This window comes from Salmo salar, chromosome 14 (assembly GCF_965601325.2).
Source record: "Salmo salar chromosome 14, fSalSal1, whole genome shotgun sequence".
Lineage (NCBI taxonomy): Eukaryota > Metazoa > Chordata > Actinopteri > Salmoniformes > Salmonidae > Salmo > Salmo salar.
The window spans coordinates 70,256,041-70,276,831 of NC_138304.1; the positions used below are offsets into that span (position 1 = coordinate 70,256,041).

General features: G+C 41.6%; 2 protein-coding genes across 5 annotated transcripts; one reads left to right on the plus strand and one right to left on the minus strand.

Annotated features, from left to right (window-relative positions):
• Positions 1-11,507, minus strand: LOC106570012 (N-formyl peptide receptor 1). Of its 2 annotated transcripts, none has more exons than XM_045694643.2 (2): positions 11,271-11,507; positions 1-1,323 (listed from the first exon to the last, which is right to left on the minus strand). In XM_045694643.2, exons 1-2 carry the CDS (start codon positions 11,285-11,287, stop codon positions 249-251), a joined length of 1,092 nt encoding a protein of 363 aa, XP_045550599.1. In that variant the 5' UTR covers positions 11,288-11,507; the 3' UTR covers positions 1-248. The 2 variants fall into 2 exon arrangements, with proteins under 2 accessions (XP_045550599.1, XP_013997345.1); XM_014141870.3 differs by lacking the exon at positions 11,271-11,507 and adding an exon at positions 3,522-3,773.
• Positions 7,279-16,202, plus strand: LOC106570011 (sialoadhesin). 3 transcript variants are annotated; one of them, XM_014141867.3, is made up of 9 exons: positions 7,279-7,408; positions 10,562-10,644; positions 11,392-11,760; positions 12,414-12,725; positions 13,156-13,422; positions 13,633-13,729; positions 13,852-13,870; positions 14,217-14,303; positions 15,739-16,202. In XM_014141867.3, exons 2-9 carry the CDS (start codon positions 10,575-10,577, stop codon positions 15,799-15,801), a joined length of 1,284 nt encoding a protein of 427 aa, XP_013997342.1. In that variant the 5' UTR covers positions 7,279-7,408; positions 10,562-10,574; the 3' UTR covers positions 15,802-16,202. The 3 variants fall into 3 exon arrangements, with proteins under 3 accessions (XP_013997342.1, XP_013997343.1, XP_013997344.1); XM_014141868.3 differs by having other exon boundaries at positions 14,220-14,303; XM_014141869.3 differs by having other exon boundaries at positions 7,307-7,408; positions 10,582-10,644.
• The last annotated feature ends 4,589 nt before the right edge of the window (positions 16,203-20,791 follow it).

Sequence of the window (20,791 nt, forward strand, 5' to 3'; positions counted from 1 at the left end):
TTTGAAACTGTGAGAATTATTTATTGAGTCATTTACATAAATTCACAGTCTCTATGTATCCCCTGTGGTCTAGCTTCCGCCTCTCTTAGCTAGCTACAACAAGGTCAGTGGAATGTGAACGGCTTGAACAACTGATCAAAAATATATATATATATTTTTGTCTACACAATCTATTCAGCTATTCAGTGTTAACTAGCCTGTAAATTAATAAGGACTGAAACCCCTCCTCATACCAAATGTGACTTCCCTCAGACGTTGGCCACATTCACTCGAGACTGACCGGTCACCATTACAGGTTGTGACGCAGGGCCAGAACTATCATCCACTGTGCGCTCGTTGGAATGCGTGGACCGACCATCCCTGTCATCGGCTAGTGCTCTCTGGTACACCCCCGCTAAGCTCTGCCTGAACCTTGAACCTCTCATGTCCAACCCCATACAGAAGTACAGCAGCGGGTTCACACAACTGTTGAAGTAAGCAAAGCCTTTGGCCACTGTCAGCCCCACCTTCACCATGGTACTCTTGCTGTACATCATTTTGGCCAGTAGAAGGCAGTGGTAGGGTGCCCAGCACAGGAAGAAGGCACAGACCAGCGATGCCAGGATACGAAGGGGACGCGACTTGCCCGACAGGCGGGTGCGTCGGATGCCCAGCCCTGCCAGGACGTAGCAGCAGAGGATGATGAGAAAAGGAAGCAGGAAACCGCATAGGAAGCGGATGGAGTAGAGCGCTAGCTTAGCGCTGTTGTCGCCTTCCATTGGCTCCTTGACCTCCAGCGAGCACTTGCTCAGGTTGTTCTTGCCCAGGTAGACCTGGCGGTAGGCAAAGTAGGGGGCGCTCAAAATGGCCGCCACCGCCCACACGCCGGTGCTCATCAGGCGGGCAGCGCAGAGTGTCCGGCGGCGTTTGGTAAAGACGGGGTGCCAGACGCACAGTGCCCGGTCCATGCTGATGACGGCGAGCAGGAACACGCTGCAGAACATGTTGGTGTACTTGAAGAAGCCGTTGAACTTGCACAGGAAGATGCCGAACGGCCAGTAGTCGAAGAAGAGCTTCTTGGTCAGCGAGAGCACACGGCTCAGGCAGAAGATGAGGTCGGCCACGGCCAGGTTGACCAGCCACACGTTGGTGACGGTGGGCTTGAGCTTGAAGCCCGCCACCCAGATGACCACAGAGTTGCCCGTGGTGCCCAGGACAATGGTCAGCGTGTAGAGGACAATGATGAAGTTGTCCATGATGGCGTCAATGTCCACCACCGTGGCTTTGTCATCTCGGCCGGCTGAGACAAGGAGGACGAATGGAAGCGTGGCGTTGGATGTCATTCTGTAAAAAAGGGCGAGAAGGGTGTGAATATACAGAATGACTTCCTTATACATTATCACTTAATGGCTTTCCTCTAGATGAGTCATAAAGTGTAACACTTTTTCCTCTAATGATTTTGAACTTTGTCCAGCAAGTAGCCAGTCAGTTGTTATTATCAGGAAGAGGACTCATAGTCACAAATGGACAGAACTCTATAAATTCTTGACTTTAAGATTAAAATATCTTCAGCTTTTTAGGAAGTATTCTGAATCTTCAGATGGGACCTTGTGTGCCGGGCATGATGTGATCTGTCCATGACAGTCTGAGTCATTCTGTGTCTGTGTCTGGGAATGTGTGTGTGTATTTGTGTGAGTATGTGGCGGAGGTCTGGTACTGTGAACTACCCACAGTTGTACCTTTTTGTTCAGTTTTTTCCAACGTGCACACCAGTGGAGGCTGCTGAGGGGAGGACGGCTCATAATAATGGAATGGAATGGTATAAAACGTGTTTGATGTATTTGATACCATTCCACTAACTCCGCTCCAGCCATTACCACGAGCCCGTCCTCCCAAACTGTGGTGCACGTCCACATACTATGCTATTTATCGGATACTGACATATTGTCAGCATTCCACCTAAAACATATCAGGAACTTGTAAGAACATGATTGCCATCCTGTTCCTCTTTGCGTACAGTATCTCCATTTCCTTTCCAGAGGCATACATAGACAGGAACCATATCATGGTTTTGTCTTATGACTGATGTGACCAGTCTCTTGCCCAGGTACCCTCTCATTACGAGTCAGACCAGAGATACCTGGGTCATAGCCGCGGGAAGTAGGGTGCTGGGGGTGTTACAGCACACTCTGGTGGTGAGATGATAATCCGCAGTCAGCACCCGCTAGTCAAAACATCTTGCGGCTATGGCCTGGGGTAGTATATCAGGGCACAGTATCCTGTGCCATATACCCATTCCCATCAATGAGCCAACAGTAAACAAACATATTCCTGTTGTCTGGCAACCAATAAGCTTCCAGTCCATATAACTGATGGGGTTTACTTAGGAGCAAGATTATTAGGAACACGTTATTATGACCTGAGCCAAGAACTCACTCCACCTCTTGGATGGTTTTGTGGTTGTGCTTTTTTATAAGCAGAGGCTTCTTTGATATGACGCCAATACGATTTGGATTCCCCTAAATACTTTCATTGCCATGAAGCTGGCTCCCGGCACAAGCTCAAAGTCAATATTGACAGACTACATTCATTGGTTGTTCTTTATCAGTTTGAGGATGTATTCCATTCATGGAAATACACCTTACAAAGTAAAATCCGATCATTTATCCAAAGCACTGTCACTGACAGACGTGAGATACTATTTCTGTTCGAATGTCTTTCTTGTCAAGATAAAGAACTATGTCTTATTGTTAGATTGACTGACATACTGTATGTATTGGTGACTTCATGATCAATGGGACTAGCACAGTGGACTGATTGATCTGGACTACAGTGTATACATTTTGAGCATTTAGTCATTTTACTACACCTCCTATTTTATGGCACTGTTTGTGTTACTACTACAATATTTCTGCTTGCCTACATGATTAAATGCCGTTTGCCCCTGCTCGTAAACACCGAAGAGACTTTGTTTTCAATGAAGTTTCAATAAATGCTGCAAAACAAACCTACCATATCTAGCCTAGACTTTACTCAATTACAGGGTGTAATTTGCTGGGTCCGCCCCCCTCCACCTCAATGTCATATTTTAATCTACAGTAGTAATGTATATCAGTGGCTAATCATTATTCATCTTGTTGGCAACTCAATTTGAGCTGACGTGGTGATATGGCAATGGAAACCAATGGACACAGATAAAGGGTAACATCTTCTTTGGATAGTCCCTGACAGATGATCTGTATATATTCAGCTAACTATAGACAGAATCTCATCATTTGTCCAGAATAGGCTATAGCATGCTGCTACTGTATGTGTACAGCTTGAGTATAGTATAGCTAGTCAGAAGACAGAGTTTCTGCATGTCAAAAGAGTTTACGTTGTCTCTAACTAACTAAATCAAACCAGTTGTCTGTTGATAGAACATCTACAGAATATTCTCTCCTGTACTTGAAACTATCCAAATGAAGTGATTTAAGAAACGAAATGAAAAGTAAAGCCGAAAAATGCAGTGTACGGTTGTTATTCATACCGATAATGCTTACCTATGAGTTGCGATGCTCCAGTAGTAGCTGACCAGTACTTCAGCTTCAATGGTTGAACAGAGTGTGGAGGTGCATAGTTCTATGCTGTGTGTCTGTGCAGATAGTTGTGTCTCTGTGTCCCTACAATCCGCACTGTCTTCTCTGTCCTCTCTGTGTGCATCAGCGTGTCTGTGCGAGCGAGTCTAAAGGATGTGGGCTCAAACCCCAAGTCACAGTGCCACTTGGGTGGCCACAGAAAAGACATGAGTTCTATGAACTTCCTCTCTCTATCTCTCTCTCTCTCTCTCCCTCTCTCTCTCCCCTCTCTCTCTCCCCTCTCTCTATCTTTCTCTTTCCCTCTAGAAGAGGCAGGAGTTGGAAGGGGGTGGGGACTACTGGCCATGCCTTACTCGGTCATTAGATGCTCTTCCCTTTTCAACTGGAGTCCACTTCCTGCCCGTATTCTCTATGTTCAGCCAAAAGAAACACACAGAATGAGGTGAATGCCCCCAAAATCTACAGTAATGTTCTCACATATAAAACAGTGCCTTCAGAAAGCATTGATACCCCTTGACTTATCCCACATTCTGTTGTGTTACAGCCTGAATTCAAAATGGATTAAATAGATTTTTTTTGCGCTCATCCATCTACATACAATACCCCATAATGAGAAAGTGAAAACATGTTTTTAGAGATTTTAGCAAATTTATTGAAAATGAAATACAGAAATATCTAATTTGCATAAGTATTCACATCCCTGAGTGAATATATGTTAGAATCACCCTTTGCAGCGGTTACAGCTGTGAGTCTTGGGTAAGTCTCTAAGAGCTTTGCTGGATTGTACAGTCGTGGCCAAAAGTTTTGAGAATGACACAAATATTAATTTCCACAAAGTTTGCTGCTTCAATGTCTTTAGATATTTTTGTCAGATGTTACTATGGAATACTGACGTATAATTACAAGCGTTTCATAAGTGTCAAAGGCTTTTACTAAAAATTACATGAAGTTGATGCAAAGAGTCAATATTTACAGTGTTGACCCTTCTTTTTCAAGACCTCTGCAATCCGCCCTGGCATGCTGTCAATTAACTTCTGGGCCACATCCTGACTGATGGCAGACCGTTCTTGCATAATCAATGCTTGGAGTTTGTCAGAATTTGTGGGGTTTTGTTTGTCCACCCGCCTCTTGAGGATTGACCACAAGTTCTCAATGGGATTAAGGTCTGGGAAGTTTCCTGGCCATGGACCCAAAATATCAATGTTTTATTCCCCGAGCCACTTAGTTATCACTTTTGCCTTATGGCAAGGTGCTCCATCATGCTGGAAAAGGCATTGTTTGTCACCAAACTATTCCTGGATTGTTGGGAGAAGTTGCTCTCGGAGGATGTGTTGGTACCATTCTATATTCAAGGCTACGTGTTCTTAGGCAAAATTATGAGTGAGCCCACTCCCTTGGCTGAGAAGCAACCCCACACATGAATGGTCTCAGGATGCTTTACTGTTGGCATGACACAGGACTGATGGTAGTGCTCACCTTGTCTTCTCCGGACAAGCCTTTTTCCAGATGCCCCAAACAATTGGAAAGGGGATTCATCAGAGAAAACGACTTTACCCCAGTCCTCAGCAGTCCAATCCCTGTACCTTTTGCAGAATCTCAGTCTGTCCCTGATGTTTTTCCTGGAGAGAAGTGGCTTCTTGGCTGCCGTTCTTGACACCAGGCCATCCTCCAAAAGTCTTCACCTTACTGTAAGTGCAGATGCACTCACACCTGCCTGCTGCCATTCCTGAGCAAGCTCTATACTGGTGGTGCCCCGATCCTGCAGCTGAATCAACTTTAGGAGACGGTCCTGGCGCTTGCTGGACTTTCTTGGGCGCCCTGAAGCCTTCTTCACAACAATTGAACCGCTCTCCTTGAAGTTCTTGATGATCCGATAAATGGTTGATTTAGGTGGAATCTTACTGGCAGCAATATCCTTGCCTGTGAAGCCCTTTTTTTGCAAAGCAATGATGACGGCACGTGTTTCCTTGCAGGTAGCCATGGTTGACAGAGGAAGAACAATGATTCCAAGCACCACCCTCCTTTTGAAGCTTCCAGTCTGTTATTCGAACTCAATCAGCATGATAGGGTGATCTCCAGCCTTGTCCTCGTCAACACTCACATCTGTGTTAATGAGAGAATCACTGACATGATGTCAGCTGGTCCTTTTGTGGCAGGGCTGAAATGCAGTGGAAATGTTTTTGGGGGATTCAGTTCATTTGCATGGCAAAGAGGGATTTTGCAATTCATTGCAATTCATCTGATCACTCTTCATAACATTCTGGAGTATATGCAAATTGCCATCATACAAACTGAGGCAGCAGACTTTGTGAAAATCAATATTTGTGTCATTCTCAAAACTTTTGGCCACGACTGTACAATTGTCTGAAATGTCCCTCAGTCGATCAGACTTTTGGAGGATGGCCTGGTGTCAAGAACGGCAGCAAAGAAGCACCTTGCCATAAGGCAAAAGTGATAACTAAGTGGCTCGGGGAACAAAATATCGATATTTTGGGTCCATGGCCAGGAAACTCCCCAGACCTTAATCCCATTGAGAACCTGTGGTCAATCCTCAAGAGGTGGGTGGACAAACAAAACCCCACAAATTCTGACAAACTCCAAGCATTGATTATGCAAGAACGGTCTGCCATCAGTCAGGATGTGGCCCAGAAGTTAATTGTCAGCATGCCAAGGCGGATTGCAGAGGTCTTGAAAAAGAAGGGTCAACACTGCAAATATTGACTCTTTGCATCGACTTCATGTAATTGTCAATAAAAGCCTTTGACACTTATGAAATGCTTGTAATTATACTTCAGTATTCCATAGTAACATCTGACAAAAATATCTAAAGACACTGAAGCAGCTAACTTTGTGGAAATTAATATTTGTGTCATTCTCAAAACTTTTGGCCACGACTGTATGTTTGAGGTACAGAGATGATTAAACAAGTTAAACACTATTATTGCACACGGAGTCCATGCAACTTACTATGTGACATTTTTACTCCTGTACTTATTTAGGCTTGCCATAACAAAGGTGCTGAATACTTATTGACTCGACATTTCAGCTTTTCTTTGTTAATTAATTTGTAGCTCCACTTTGACATTGTGTGCAGTATTGTGTGCAGGCCAGAGACACAAAATCTCAATTGAATACATTTTAAATTCAGGCTGTAACACAACAAAATATGCAAAAAGTAGTATTACTTGACATGTTGTTGACATAATGAGATTGGGATGCCACCACGAATAAGCCTTTATCTTGACTAACTACACCATAATAAAGTGATGACCTTATGACGAATTGACTGACGCATCTAAACTCATCATTCAATCACAGTTTTTTATTTGATTACGAAATGAACGACGTCAATCTTTTAGCTTCATTGCAGATTTGATATGGTATTTGAGAACATAGAGTTTGAGTATATAACTTTCCAAAACTACCAACATATGTCTTACTGATGCATGTTCCGCACGATTGTATACAGAGCTTTATAAAAGCTATCTGCGGAATGCCTCTGGCCCCTGATAGTTTTGGGTAACTCCTACATGGGGATGCTGCAATCTGGTGGCAGACTGTGACAAGTCATCACATTGTCCCTTTTTACAATAAAGAAGTCAGATATATCCTGCCACAGAACGTTGCAGCCAATTATAAATGTTCTATCGACTGCAGAAAACATCCTCTTTATTCTGACGTTTGTTCTTGGTTAAGAATTGAGCAAGCAGGGTTTGGTGTGATGAGAACAACTTCCTTTATTTCCCAATGCATATTAAAGAAAAGACAGCTTCTTGCTTGATTAAACACCCAGTGCCATTTTGGAGATATCGGTGATCTCAATATCCATAATCTCTTTCACTCAGTTACAGGTAAGGCCTTTTCATTATTTCATCTAAAAGACACATTTAGAGTATCTCCGAAGCATGACACAATAAAAACAATTCCACAAAATCTCATTCAAATATATTGAATCACAATACTAAAAAGACTTGAATCGTAGAGAAAGTAGAAATTGTATTGACGTGGCAATGTGTTACCTCTTTAAATTTAAAATTGAGTTTTGGAAAGATGGTACTGATAAACAATTCAATTGTAGCAAAACTGTAATTGTATGTCAGTTAAACAGTAGCTAAGGTGTTCATAGGTAATTGCTACTTAGAATCAAATGCTAAACATTCCAGTATTTTCACCTATTTGTACATACACTGAACAAAAATATAAACGCAACATGTAAAGTGATGGTCCAATGTTTCATGAGCTGAAATAAAAGATCCCAGAAATGTTACATATGTACAAGTAGCTTATTTCTCTCAAATGTTGTGCCAAAATGTTATTTTCATTATTGTTAGTGAGCATTGATAATCCATCCACCTGACAGGTGTGGCATATCAAGAAGCTGATTAACAGCATAATCATTACACAGGTGCACCTTGTGCTGTGGACAATAAAAGGCTACTCTAAAATGTGCAGTTTTGTCACACAACACAATGCCACAGATGTCTCAAGTTTGAGGGAGCGTGAAATTGGCATGCTGACTGCCGGCATGTCCACCAGAGCTGTTGCCAGAGAAATTAAGGTTAATTTCTCTACCATAAGCCACCTCCAACATTGTTTTAGATCATTTGGGAGTACATCCAACCGGCCTCACACCGCACACCACGTGTATGGCATCTTGTGGGTGAGCAGTTTGCTGATGTCACCGTTGTGACCAGTGTGCCCCATGGTGGGGCGGTGGGGTTATGGTATGGGAAGGCATAAGCTACGGACAACGAGCACAATTGCATTTTATCAATGTCAATTTGAATGCACAGAGATACCGTGACGAGATCCTGAGGCCGATTGTCGTGCCATTCCTCCGCCGCCTTCACCTCATGTTTCAGCATGATAATGTACACGATTCCTGGAAGTTGAAAATGTCCCAGTGCTTCCATGGCCTGCATACTCACCAGACATGTCACCCATTGAGCATGTTTGGGATGCTCTGGATCGACGTGTACAACAGTGTGTTTCAGTTCCCGCCAATATCCAGCAACTTCGCACAGCCATTGAAGAGGAGTGGGACAACATTCCACAGGCCACAATCAATAGCCTGATCAACTTTATGCGAAAGAGATGTGTCACGCTGCATGAGGCAAGTGGTGGTCACATCAGATACTGACTGGTATTTTCTGATTCATGCTCCTACCTTTTTTTTAAGGAATCTGTGATCAAAAGATGCATACAGTGGATATAAAAAGTCTACACACCCCTGTTAAAATGCCAGGTTTTTGTGATGTAAAAGAATGAGACAAAGATAAATCATGTCAGAACTTTTTCTACTGTTAATGTGACCTATAATGTGAACAATTCAATTGAAAAACAAACTGAAATCTTCGAGGGGGAAAAAGGAAAAATAAAAACCTTACAATAACCTGGTTGCATAAGTGTGCACACCCTCTTATAACTGGGGATGTGGCTGTGTTCAGAATTAACCAATCACATTCAAACTCATGTTAAATAGAAGTCATTACACACCTGCCATCATTTAAAGTGACTCGGATTAATCACAAATAAAGTTCAGCTGTTCTAGTAGGATTTTCCTGACATTTTCTTAGTTGCATCTCAGAGCAAAAGCCATGGTCCGCAGAGAGCTTCCAAAGCATCAGAGGGATCTCATTGTTGAAAGATATCAGTCAGGAGAAGGGTACAAAATAATTTCCAAAGCATTACATATACCATGGAACACAGTGAAGACAGTCATCATCAAGTGGAGAAAATATGGCACCACAGAGACATTACCAAGAACTGGACGTCCCTCCAAAATGTATGAAAAGACGAGGAGAAAACTGGTCAGGGAGGCTTCCAAGAGGCCTACAGCAACATTAAAGGAACTGCAGGAATTTCTGGCAAGTACTGGCTGTGTGCTACATGTGACAACAATCTCCCGTATTCTTCATATGAATGGGCTATGGGGTAGGGTGGCAAGACCTTTTCTTACAATGAAAAACATCCAAGCCCGGCTAAAGTTTGCAAAAACAAACATCAAGTCCCCCAAAAGCATGTGGGAAAATGTGTTATGGTCTGATGAAACCAAGGTTGAACTTTTTGGCCATAATTCCAAAAGGTATGTTTGGCATAAAAACAACACTGCACATCACCCAAAGAACACCATACCCACAGTGAAGCATGGTGGTGGCAGCATCATGCTTTGGGGCTGTTTTTCTTCAGCTGGAGCCTTAGTCAGGGTGGAAGGAATTATGAACAATTCCAAATACCAAGCAATTTTGGCACAAAACCTTCAGGCGTCCGTTAGATAGCTGAAGAGGAAGTTCACCTTTCAGCACAACAACGACCCAAAGCACACATCCAAATCCACGAAAGCATGGCTTCACCAGAAGAAGATTAATGTTTTGGAATGGCCCAGACCTGAATCCAATTGAACATCTCTGGGGTGATCTGAAGAGGTCTGTGCACAGGAGATGTCCTCGCAATCTGACAGATTTGGAGCGCTTTTGCAAAGAAGAGTGGGCAAATATTGCCACATCAAGATGTGCCATGCTAATAGACTCTTACCCAAAAAGACTGAGTGCTGTAATAAAATCAAAAGGTGCTTCAACAAAGTATTAGTTTAAGGGTGTGCACACTTATGCAACCAGGTTATTGTGATTTCTTTATTTTTTTATTTTTCCCCCTCAAAGATTTCAGTTTGTTTTTCAATTGAATTGTTCATGTTATAGGTCACATTAAAGTTGGAAAAAGTTATGACATGATTTATCTTTGTCTCATTATTTTACATCACAAAAACCTGGCATTTTAACAGGGGTGTGTAGACTTTTTAAATCCACTGTATCTGTATTCCCAGTCATGTGAAATCCATAGATTAGGGCCTCATTTATTTATTTCAATTAACTGATTTCCTTATATGAACTGTAACTCAGTAAAATCTTTGAAATTGTTGCATGTTGCGTTTATATTTTTGTTCAGTACAGATTATCCATAGCTGTCTAATTCTGATCTACTTTTTCTATCTCTGTTTATTTGAGGTGTATTCTTACTATGGAAGGAATCTCAACAACATCACAGATGTTTCTGGGGTTTATTGCTTTCATCACTTTTCTGTTGAAAGGTCAGTTTCTTCCTGATTGTGCATACTGTACTTCCCTCTTAACTTGTACACACTTTGACTTAATGACAATGATATCATCTCTGCAATATGTGCTTGGGTGTTTCGACAAATGTGTGTGAGATTGATAAACCTTTGTCTGTGTGTGTGTGTGTGCAGACAAATGTGTTTTTCTGTTCAGCCTGGCCTCAAAGAGTAAATGTGAATAGGTGACACTGAAATGAGTATGATATGTCACGTTTGGTATGGTTACGTAAGACAGAAGGTTACTTTAGCCAAAAACGAAAGGAGGGAGGTTGGTTGGGGAGGATGGGTAGGCGTATAACACGAATGTCTAGTTTCGAACAATCACATCAAGGACAATTTTAGCGTTTGAGCTAATTAGCAACTTTTCAACTATGTACTACTTTTTTTAGCTACTTTGCAATTGCTTAGCATGTTAGCTAACCCTTCCCCTAACCCTAACCATATCTCCTAACCATAACCTTAACCCCACCCTAGCCCACATAGCCACCTAGCTAACGTTTGCCACAACAAAGTGGAATTCGTAACATGTCATACGTATTGCAAATTCGTAACATACAGTATCATATAAAATGGATGATGGACATCCACAAATTAATACATACCTTCCGAAACGTAACATATCACACTAAATGGAGGGAGACAGATTAATATTTGCTATGTTACGAGTATCCCTGAGTCCAGGTTTTGCTGTTCAGTGTTTCTTGATGGTGCTGTGTTCTCCAGGTGCACTCTGCCAACAGTGGAGTCTGCGGACACCCCAAAGCATTGTGGCTGTTGGTGGATCCTGCCTACTGGTCCCATGTAGATTTGAGATCCCTGCTGCATATGATGCTGACTTGAAAAACTGCACACCCACTGGGCTTTGGTCTAAAAAAGTTTTTGGGGAAAATATAGTATTGAGCTCAGCCAATACGGATGACCAAAACATCATAAAGGGAGTGATGGAGGGAAATCTGTTGAGCAAGAACTGCACCACCCTTTTCAACAGTTTCCCTGCAGGATATGATGACACATATATCTTCAGGCTGGAATGTGCTGGAACAAATCGCCTCAAGTATATTTTCTACCCAGGAGTACATATCAGTCATACAGGTACACTGAATTTGACCTTACCTAAGATATTTATGATTTCCAATTAAAATAAATATTGAGGGCTAAACATTCTAACAAAAGGACTACATTGAATTCTTGTGAATACTAACAGCAAACACAGGTTTAAATACTTAACACCAGGGACCGGCTCTAGCCTTTTGGTTGCCCTAAGCAAGATTTGGTTGCAATTGTACATATTTTTCCATGACTTATGCCATGCTAATGACATCTGAGTGAGAGTGACTAACAAAATCAATGGGGGCCCCCTGGAGGTCAGGGCCCCTGAGCACCTGCATGCTCGGCTAAGATTCCAACATTTTTAGATAACTGGCGTGACTAATTTACCAATCTAAACTGAATTTATTTTTAAAAATAAATTCAACCTTGCACTTTGTGTATTCTACTATTCTAACTCTCAACAGAAAGTAATTTTTTGGGTCGGGTGCCCTAAGCGACCGCTTATATCGCTTATGCCTGGAGCCGGCACTGCTTAACATGAAAAACAGAGTGATGTTCTAAGCAGAGTTGGTTTAAACCTGGTTGCCCCATTAAGGTATGTCATTGGGCTTTACCCAGGCCTCTTTCTGTCTTGTTATTGATTCTCTCTCTCTCTCTCTCTCTCTCTCTCTCCCACTTACCTTTATTACCTCCAGACACCCCACCCAAACCCCAACTAACCCCTATTGGCAACATCCCAGAGGGGGAGCTGGTTAGACTGAGCTGCTCTGCCTCTGCCCCCTGCCCTACGTTCCCGCCCTCTCTGACCTGGACCTCTGGGCTGGGTGGCAGTGTTGAGAGCCAGCTACAGGAGGGTATAGATGGGCTCATGACCATGACCTCCACCCTTACCTTTACCGCCTCCCTCCGCCATCACGGGCTGATGGTCAAATGTTCTGCCCGCTATACACTGCAGCCAGGGGGCACCACCAAGACGACTCAGAGGAACCTGACCCTCAATGTTCTTTGTGAGAGACCACAACAACCATAATCATATGACCATACCGCAACCATGTAAACAGTAATGTAGCTATAGAATGAAACCAAGGAATCTCCTCATTCTGTTTGTGAACATGATTAGTTCATTGATAGATAATTGATACTGTTAAGTGCTAAACAATATCAAAGAGCACAGGGCATAAAAAAAACAGGTTAAACATGAATTAGCAGGTAATAAGCAGCCAGTTAGCTATTCATACCTATGCAGTGATTCTTCCTCATCTTTTTTTTCCTGTTCTCTCATTCACACCAATACACTCTATTTCTATCGTTCGCACGCTCGTTGACACTCGCATGATGAACGTTCCCCTGTGGAAACGGGCCTTTAATCTCACAGATCAAAATGAGCTCACATTCCTCACAGGAAGTTGATTTTACTGTGTGGATTCTGTCTTCCAGATGCACCTAAAAACACTGTAGCCCTGTCCAGCCCATCTGGGCCTGTGCCCGACGGGAGGGCAGTGACCCTGACCTGTCAGAGTGATGCCAACCCACCAGTGGAGCGCTACTCCTGGTACAAAGACATCAGTGGGCAGGTGACCTGGAAGGCCAATGGGCAGACACTAGTCCTCCTGGTCAGCAAGGCAGACAGCGGGCTGTACCTCTGTGAGGCCCACAATGAGAAGGGATCACAAAGGTCAAAGGCCATGCCTCTGGAGTTCGAAAGTAAATCATTTTGTTCACTTGATGACTAATACACAACACTTGACCTAATAGTGCACTATATGAAATAGGGTGCCATTTTATTTGTTGAAAAGTGCCATTGTTGAAAAGTGAACATTAAATCACTATTTTAAATGGTTAACTCTCAAGACAAATGGACAACAAATGAATAGTAAACTTTAAAAACCCATGTTCTATTCCCATTGTTTTTAGGTGGCCAATGTTCCGTGATGGTCCCCTACATCATCTGTGGAGTGATGGTGTTGCTCTATGTTCTAACCGTCACCGTGGATGTGTATAAATATAAAAGGTATCAATGTTTACATGTTCATGCCCATCCAGTTTAGGAATACATTTATAGAAAACATTTATAGAAGGACTGTTCCGATCCACTTTGTTCTAACCCAAGTTCCCCCTTTTTACTCCCCTAAGTCTGTCCAGAAGACTGAAAGTAAGAGGAAGATTTTCATTTTCATAATATTCTGTTTAATTAACTGAGCAATTTTAAGGCATTGGCAGTAGATGACGCAGTATGATACGATACAGAGACAAAGTGTTTCTACGTCAAAGATTCTATGTCAAAGATTCTACGTCAAAGCTTTAACAATTCTCTTAATGACTATTACACATCTTGAGTCTTTGACCAAATTCACTGTGGCTTTGTATAAAACGTACAACACTAATGCTCCTATTTTATATTACATTTGATATAGTATTGATACCTCTGAGACTGATAGTCTGTTGGATAAGATATAACTCCTCCGTTTAAATACAATTCTTTCTCCTCAATATTCCAGCAGCAGCTAGAGCTGTCAGAGAAAGGAGACAACACGTACACTAACCTAACGATTGCCAGCATCAGCTCTGACTATGACCAACTCCAGGTGATTATGATGAAAAATGTCTAATATAAACTCACAACAACATACAATGTTGTAGTTTGTAGGTATTTAAGCTAACTGTTTTATGTGTGAGCATTCATTTTGAATTAAGTAAAGTCAGTGGTGGAAAAAGTAACCAATTGTCATACTTAAGTGAAAGTAAAGATACCTTAATAATAGAAAATGACTCAAGTAAAAGTGAGTCACCCAGTAAAATACCACTTGAGTAAAAGTCTAAAAGTATTGGGTTTTAAATATACTTAAGTATCAAAAGTAGATGTAATTGCAAAAAATATACTTAAGTATCAAAAGTAAAAGTATAAATCATTTCAAATTACTTCTATTAGGCAAACCAAACACCACCATTTTCTTTTCTTTTTACAGATAGTCAAGGGCACACTCCAACACAATTTACAAATTGAGCATTTGTGTTTTGTGAGTCTGCCACATCAGAGGCAGTAGGGATGACCAGAGGCCTCATTTATAAAATGCTTACAATCAATTTTGATCTTAAGTGTGACTTACGCAGAAATGTATAAGTTGTTATTTATAAAACTTTACTTTGACGTGGAAATGAATATTATCTCTACGCAAAGTGTAGACTTGACGTAAGTGATTTTCCTGCTGGTTATGTAGGGCTATTCTTTTTTTCCCTTGTAGTTTAAGGTCAGACCATTTCTTTTTCATATCAGCCACAGTTCTGTCTTGCTGCCCCACCTTCTTCACTGCAGCGGCGACACACTCCCAAGCTACCTTTTTGGCCCCCTATTTAGTCCACCGAATAATACGTGTTACCTGTCTTCAATCTCCTCTACCATCACCATGATCTCGTCTTCCAAAAAGTTCGCTTTTTTCTTTTGGTCCATGGCTATTCCTGTCTAAACCCTCATTTGTGCTAGCATTCTATAAGGGGAAATCTCTGATTGTAAGGCACGTTCAGGTGAGGTCAATTTGAAGTTAATTTGAGATTTATAGATCACAGGCGTGTAAATTACAAGGCTACTTAGAACCTACGTAAGCAAGGTTTTTTATGCTCAGTATCTTTTATGAATCGAACGTAAGCACACCGTCGGAAATGATCTTATGACTAAGTTCAAGTATAAATCTAAGAACAATTTTATAAATGAGGCCCCTGGGATGTTCTCTTGATAAGTGGGTGAATTGGACCATTTTCCTGTCCTGTTAAGCATTCAAAATGTAACGAGTACTTTTGGGTGTCAAGGAAAATGTATGGAGTAAATAATACATTATTTTCTTTAGGAATGTAGTGAAGTAAAAGTAAAGTTGTAAAAAATGTAAATAGTAAAGAAAGTAAAGATGCCCCAAAAACTACTTAAGTAGTAATTGAAAGTATTTTTACTTAAGTACTTTACACCACTGAGAAAAGTCAAACATCATTAATGTGTATGTGTCTATTTGCAATGTCTTCCTTTGACAGACGTCCAGGGCTGCCCGAGGTGAAGCTCACCCTGGCAGAAGAAGTGAAAGAGCTGCTCCTTGAAACCACATGGCAAAACAAATCCAGATTTGACCTTTGCATTTTAACTTTGTTGTATGGAAAATGTTCATCTTGTTATTTTTCTTCAGATCATACTGTATATTTCTGTCACAAAATACATGATATTATATATTTTAACCTGATGCCTCGATTTTATATACCTGTCAGCAACAGATGTGGCTGAAAAAGACGAATCCACTAATTTGAAGGGTTGTCCACATACTTCTGACCATGTAGTGCAGTACTAAATTGTAGTTTAATGTTTTTGGCTTGTGGTTCAGCATCATCAGTGTATTTCTGTCTTTTTCTCTGTAGATTATGTCAAACAATGCAGGGGGTTGTGGTTTGTGTCAGTCAGGATTATAATGGGCATAATCAGTCGAATAAATCTCAATGCCATTCTACCGTGCCTTCCTTCTCTCCTGAAATTCCACACATTCCATTGCCTCCATCAATGAACAGGAAAGAAAGCAGAGGAGTGGGTGGGCGGTGGAGGGGAAATGACGAAGCGCGGCGTGATCTGACATCACTTTTTTGACACCTCCCCAGATAACAAATTTTGGTTCTGCGAAGGTTGTGGAATTGTTCCCTGAACATTGCACCAATGTTTCCTAAAGGTTCAAACAGATGGTTTTCTTAATGTTCTTTGAATGTTCTCTTTTGGTTGTATGAAGGTTCTGGGAACGTTCTCTAATGTTACAAAGTTAGGAACGTTCCCGGGAACATTCTCTGAAGGTTACAAAGTTGGGAACACACACACCCAGGATTACACAATTAAATATGAACAATTAATACACAATTATAATTTCAGTTATCAATTTGTTTTATGAAACGGGTTCGGAGAAATCTGCAATCTGATTGGCACACACACACACACCTTTACATCCTCAGACCGAGGCCCGAACTCGGCGGTCCTCACTGCAGGAATGTCATCAACACTCGTCAGGTTCAATCTCTGAGCTACTGGAACTCGTATGCCTCTTTTTCCACTTGACGCCAACCTTCCTCGACACACTGCTTCCCTCTACACTCAACTTCTTCTCAACAGTCATCACTGTACCTGCCACCATGTGTATATAATTGATCCTCACTCTCGTCACTCTCAATTTCCTCAAGTTTTTCCAAAAGTTCAGCAAAATCCCTCATTCCATATTCCCTCATAACCATTTCCGCGGTTCTCCTTTTTTTCCCTTGTCCATCATCTTTTCCTTCACCAGATCTTTCAGAAGCACAATGCCATCCCCCAACTCCATGGTTATTCATAATATGCTTCACTTTCTTCCTTATTTCCTTTTCCACCATCATCTCCAATCGCTCCCTTTCTCCAAACATTTCTCTCTGTGCAACCTCTCCAATGCCATCTGTCATCTTGATAACACCTCTACATGGCTTGTAAAGGAGAGTTCAATATTTTTCTGGGGGCGACTGTGTCACGTCCTGGCCAGTATAAGGGTTAATTGTTATTGTAGTTTGGTCAGGACGTGGCAGAGGGTATTTGGTTTATGTGGTTCGGGGTGGTGGTTTTTCTAAAAAGGACATTTGATTTATGTATTCCGGGGTTTTTGGGCACTGTTTCTTGTTTAGCGTGAGTGAGCCTAACAGGACTGTCCAGTATATCGTGAGTGCGTTTTGTTATTTTGTATATTCATTTTGAGTTCATTAAATGTTCAAAATGAACTATCTCAACTCTGCTGTATATTGGTCTTCATTTTCCGACGATGATTTCGCCATATCGTCTGACGACGAAGAAATCCCTGACAGACTGAACAAAAATATAAATGCAATATGCAACAATTTCAACAATTTTACTGAGTTCATATAAGGAAATCAGTCAATTAAAATAAATAAATTAGATTCTAATCTATGGATTTCACATGAATCGGCAGGGGCGCAACCATGGGTGGGCCTAGGAGGGTATAGGTCCACCCACTTGGGAGCCAGGCACAGCCAATCAGAATGAGTTTATCCCCACAAAAAGGGCTTTATTACAGACAGAAATACACCTTAGTTTCATCAGATGTTCCCAGACGATCCCGCAGGTGAAGAAGCTGGATGTGGAAGTCCTGGGTTGACGTGGTTTCACGTGGTCTGCGGCTGTGAGCCCGGTTGGTTGTACTGCCAAATTCTCTAAAACGACGTTGGTAGAGAAATTAACATTACATCCTCTGGCAACAGCTCTGGTGGACATTCCTGCAGTCAACATGCCAATTGCACGCTCCGTCAAAACTTGAGACATCTGTGGCATTGTGTTGTATGACAAACCTGCATAGGTGCACCTGTGTAATGATCATGCTGTTTAATCAGCTTCTTGAAATGCCACACCTGTCAGTGGATGGATTATCTTGGCAAATGAGAAATGCTCACTAACAGGGCTGTAAACAAATTTGTTCACAACATTTTAGAGAAATACGCTTTTTGAGCATATAGAACATTTCTGGGATCTTTAATTTCAGCTCATGAAACATGGGATCAACACTTTCCATGTTGCATTTATATTTTTGTTCAGTATAGTTAGCTATTTACATAATGATGTGCACTCACCTCCACACACACTGGCTCTTAGATATACAACATTACCAGAATGTTCCCAGAACTTTTTTTCTTCCAACATCCAAACGGGAACCACAGGGGAACGTTGCGTAAAACTTCTAATTCCTCTAGTTCCGAAACCAGAACCCAACCAATGACCCCAATCAGTGTAAAGAAAGTTCAAATAACGTTATTTTATGAGGTTATTTGAACGTTCTCAGAAAAATGTGTTTCTACCTTACCAAAATAGCGACGTTCCCTAAAGTTACTTCTTTCATTCTTAGAAAAATTACTTTTCCACAATGTTCCCAGAAGGAGAAACGAAGGAGAACCTTTAGAGAACTTTGCAGGAACGTTCTATGCTAGCTGGGCCCCTCCCTTCCCCCCATTTCCCACCAGGGGGGAAGTGGCAGATCTTTGATGGTATGCTCATCTCCTTTGTCTGCTCTGTCTGAGTCTCTATCCGTTTGTGTCCATCCATTAAACAACATCAGGCAGAATGCTAGCGGAGAGATCTGACAGTACTTGCTATAGAGAGGGTTGGGTGGGGTGTGTCGGGTGCAGAGTGGGGACATAGGGTCAGTGCCACTACTTTTATGGGATTACCTAATTCACTAAAGGAGGAGAATGATATAAAACTCAGATAAAAAGGAATCACCACTTAGCAACCATTTCAAACATCAAACATATCTGATAAATATTGGTTTGAATCATCTCTTTTAGAGAGATTGCAGCTCATCATATCAGAGTTACAGAGTTTGACAGTTTTTTTAAGCGTCTGATTGCATCACTATTTCAAACCCAAGATTATTCCATAGAAAGGCCTGATAAGAGAACCCAATCAGTATCACCCAACCGGTTTTAAGAACCCAACCAGTGAACCAAACCACTATAAAAAACAGTATAAATAACCCAACTGGCATAAAGAACCCAACCAGTATAAAGAACCTAACCAGTACCCAACCAATGATACCCAACCAGTATAAAGAACCTAACCAGTACCCAACCAATGATACCCAACCAGTATAAAGAACCTAACCAGTACCCAACCAATGATACCCATCAGTATAAAGAACCTAACCAGTACCCAACCAATGATACCCAACCAGTATAAAGAACCTAACCAGTACCCAACCAATGATACCCATCAGTATAAAGAACCCAACCAGTATGAAGAATCTAACCAGTACCCAACCAATGAACCCAACCAGTATAAAGAACCCAACCAGTATGAAGAATCTAACCAGTACCCAACCAATGAACCCAACCAGTATAAAGAACCCAACCAGTATAAAGAACCTAACCAGTACCCAACCAATGAACCCAACCAGTATAAAGAACCCAACTAGTATAACGAACCTAACCAGTACCAAACCAATGAACCCCACCAGTATAAAGAACCCAACCAGTATCCAACCAATGAACCCAACCAGTATAAAGAACCCAACTAGTATAAAGAACCTAACCAGTATAAAGAACCTAACCAGTACTCAACCAATGAACCCCACCATTATAAAGAACCCAACTAGTATAAAGAACCTAACCAGTATAAAGAACCTAACCAGTACTCAACCAATGAACCCCACCATTATAAAGAACCCAACTAGTATAAAGAACCTAACCAGTATAAAGAACCTAACCAGTACTCAACCAATGGACCCCACCATTATAAAGAACCCAACTAGTATAAAGAACCTAACCAGTATAAAGAACCTAACCAGTACTCAACCAATGAACCCCACCATTATAAAGAACCCAACTAGTATAAAGAACCTAACAAGAACCAAACCCATGACCCCAACCAGTGTAAAGAAACCCAACCAGTATAAAGACCCCAACCAGTATAAAGACCCCAACCAACCAGTGTAATGAACCCAACCAGTACAATGAACCCAACCAACCAGTGTAATGAACCCAACCAGTACAATGAACCCAACCAACCAGTGTAATGAACCCAACCAGTACAAAGACCCCAACCAACCAGTGTAATGAACCCAACCAGTACAAAGAAACCAACTGGTATAAAAAACCCAACCGGTATGATGAAAAACAAAGAAAGAAAGTGAAGAGCTGTGTTTTGGGAGGGGGAGAGAGGGGCCTTGTGGGGGAGTTGTTCTATGAATGGAGAGGGTGACTCAGGTGATGTGTCATCGTACACATTCTATAAAAGAGAACCTTTGGATTTGTGAACTCATTTAGGGGGATGAAAGATTGGGGCTGTTGACAGTTTATTTACAACTTTTGGATTTTGGGGTGACGATGAAATGTAAGTATTTCTGATACTACACTATTGACTGGGTATGTAATGTGTCTGTGTGTATGTGTGTGTATGTGTGTGTATGTGTGTGTTTGTGTGTGGGGGGGTGTATACATTTTGTAACCTGCCAACAATTCTGATTAAAGGTATAATTCAGTGATTTTGCATATTTAGATATTTGTTTCCTTACTTTGAAAGCAGTCTATG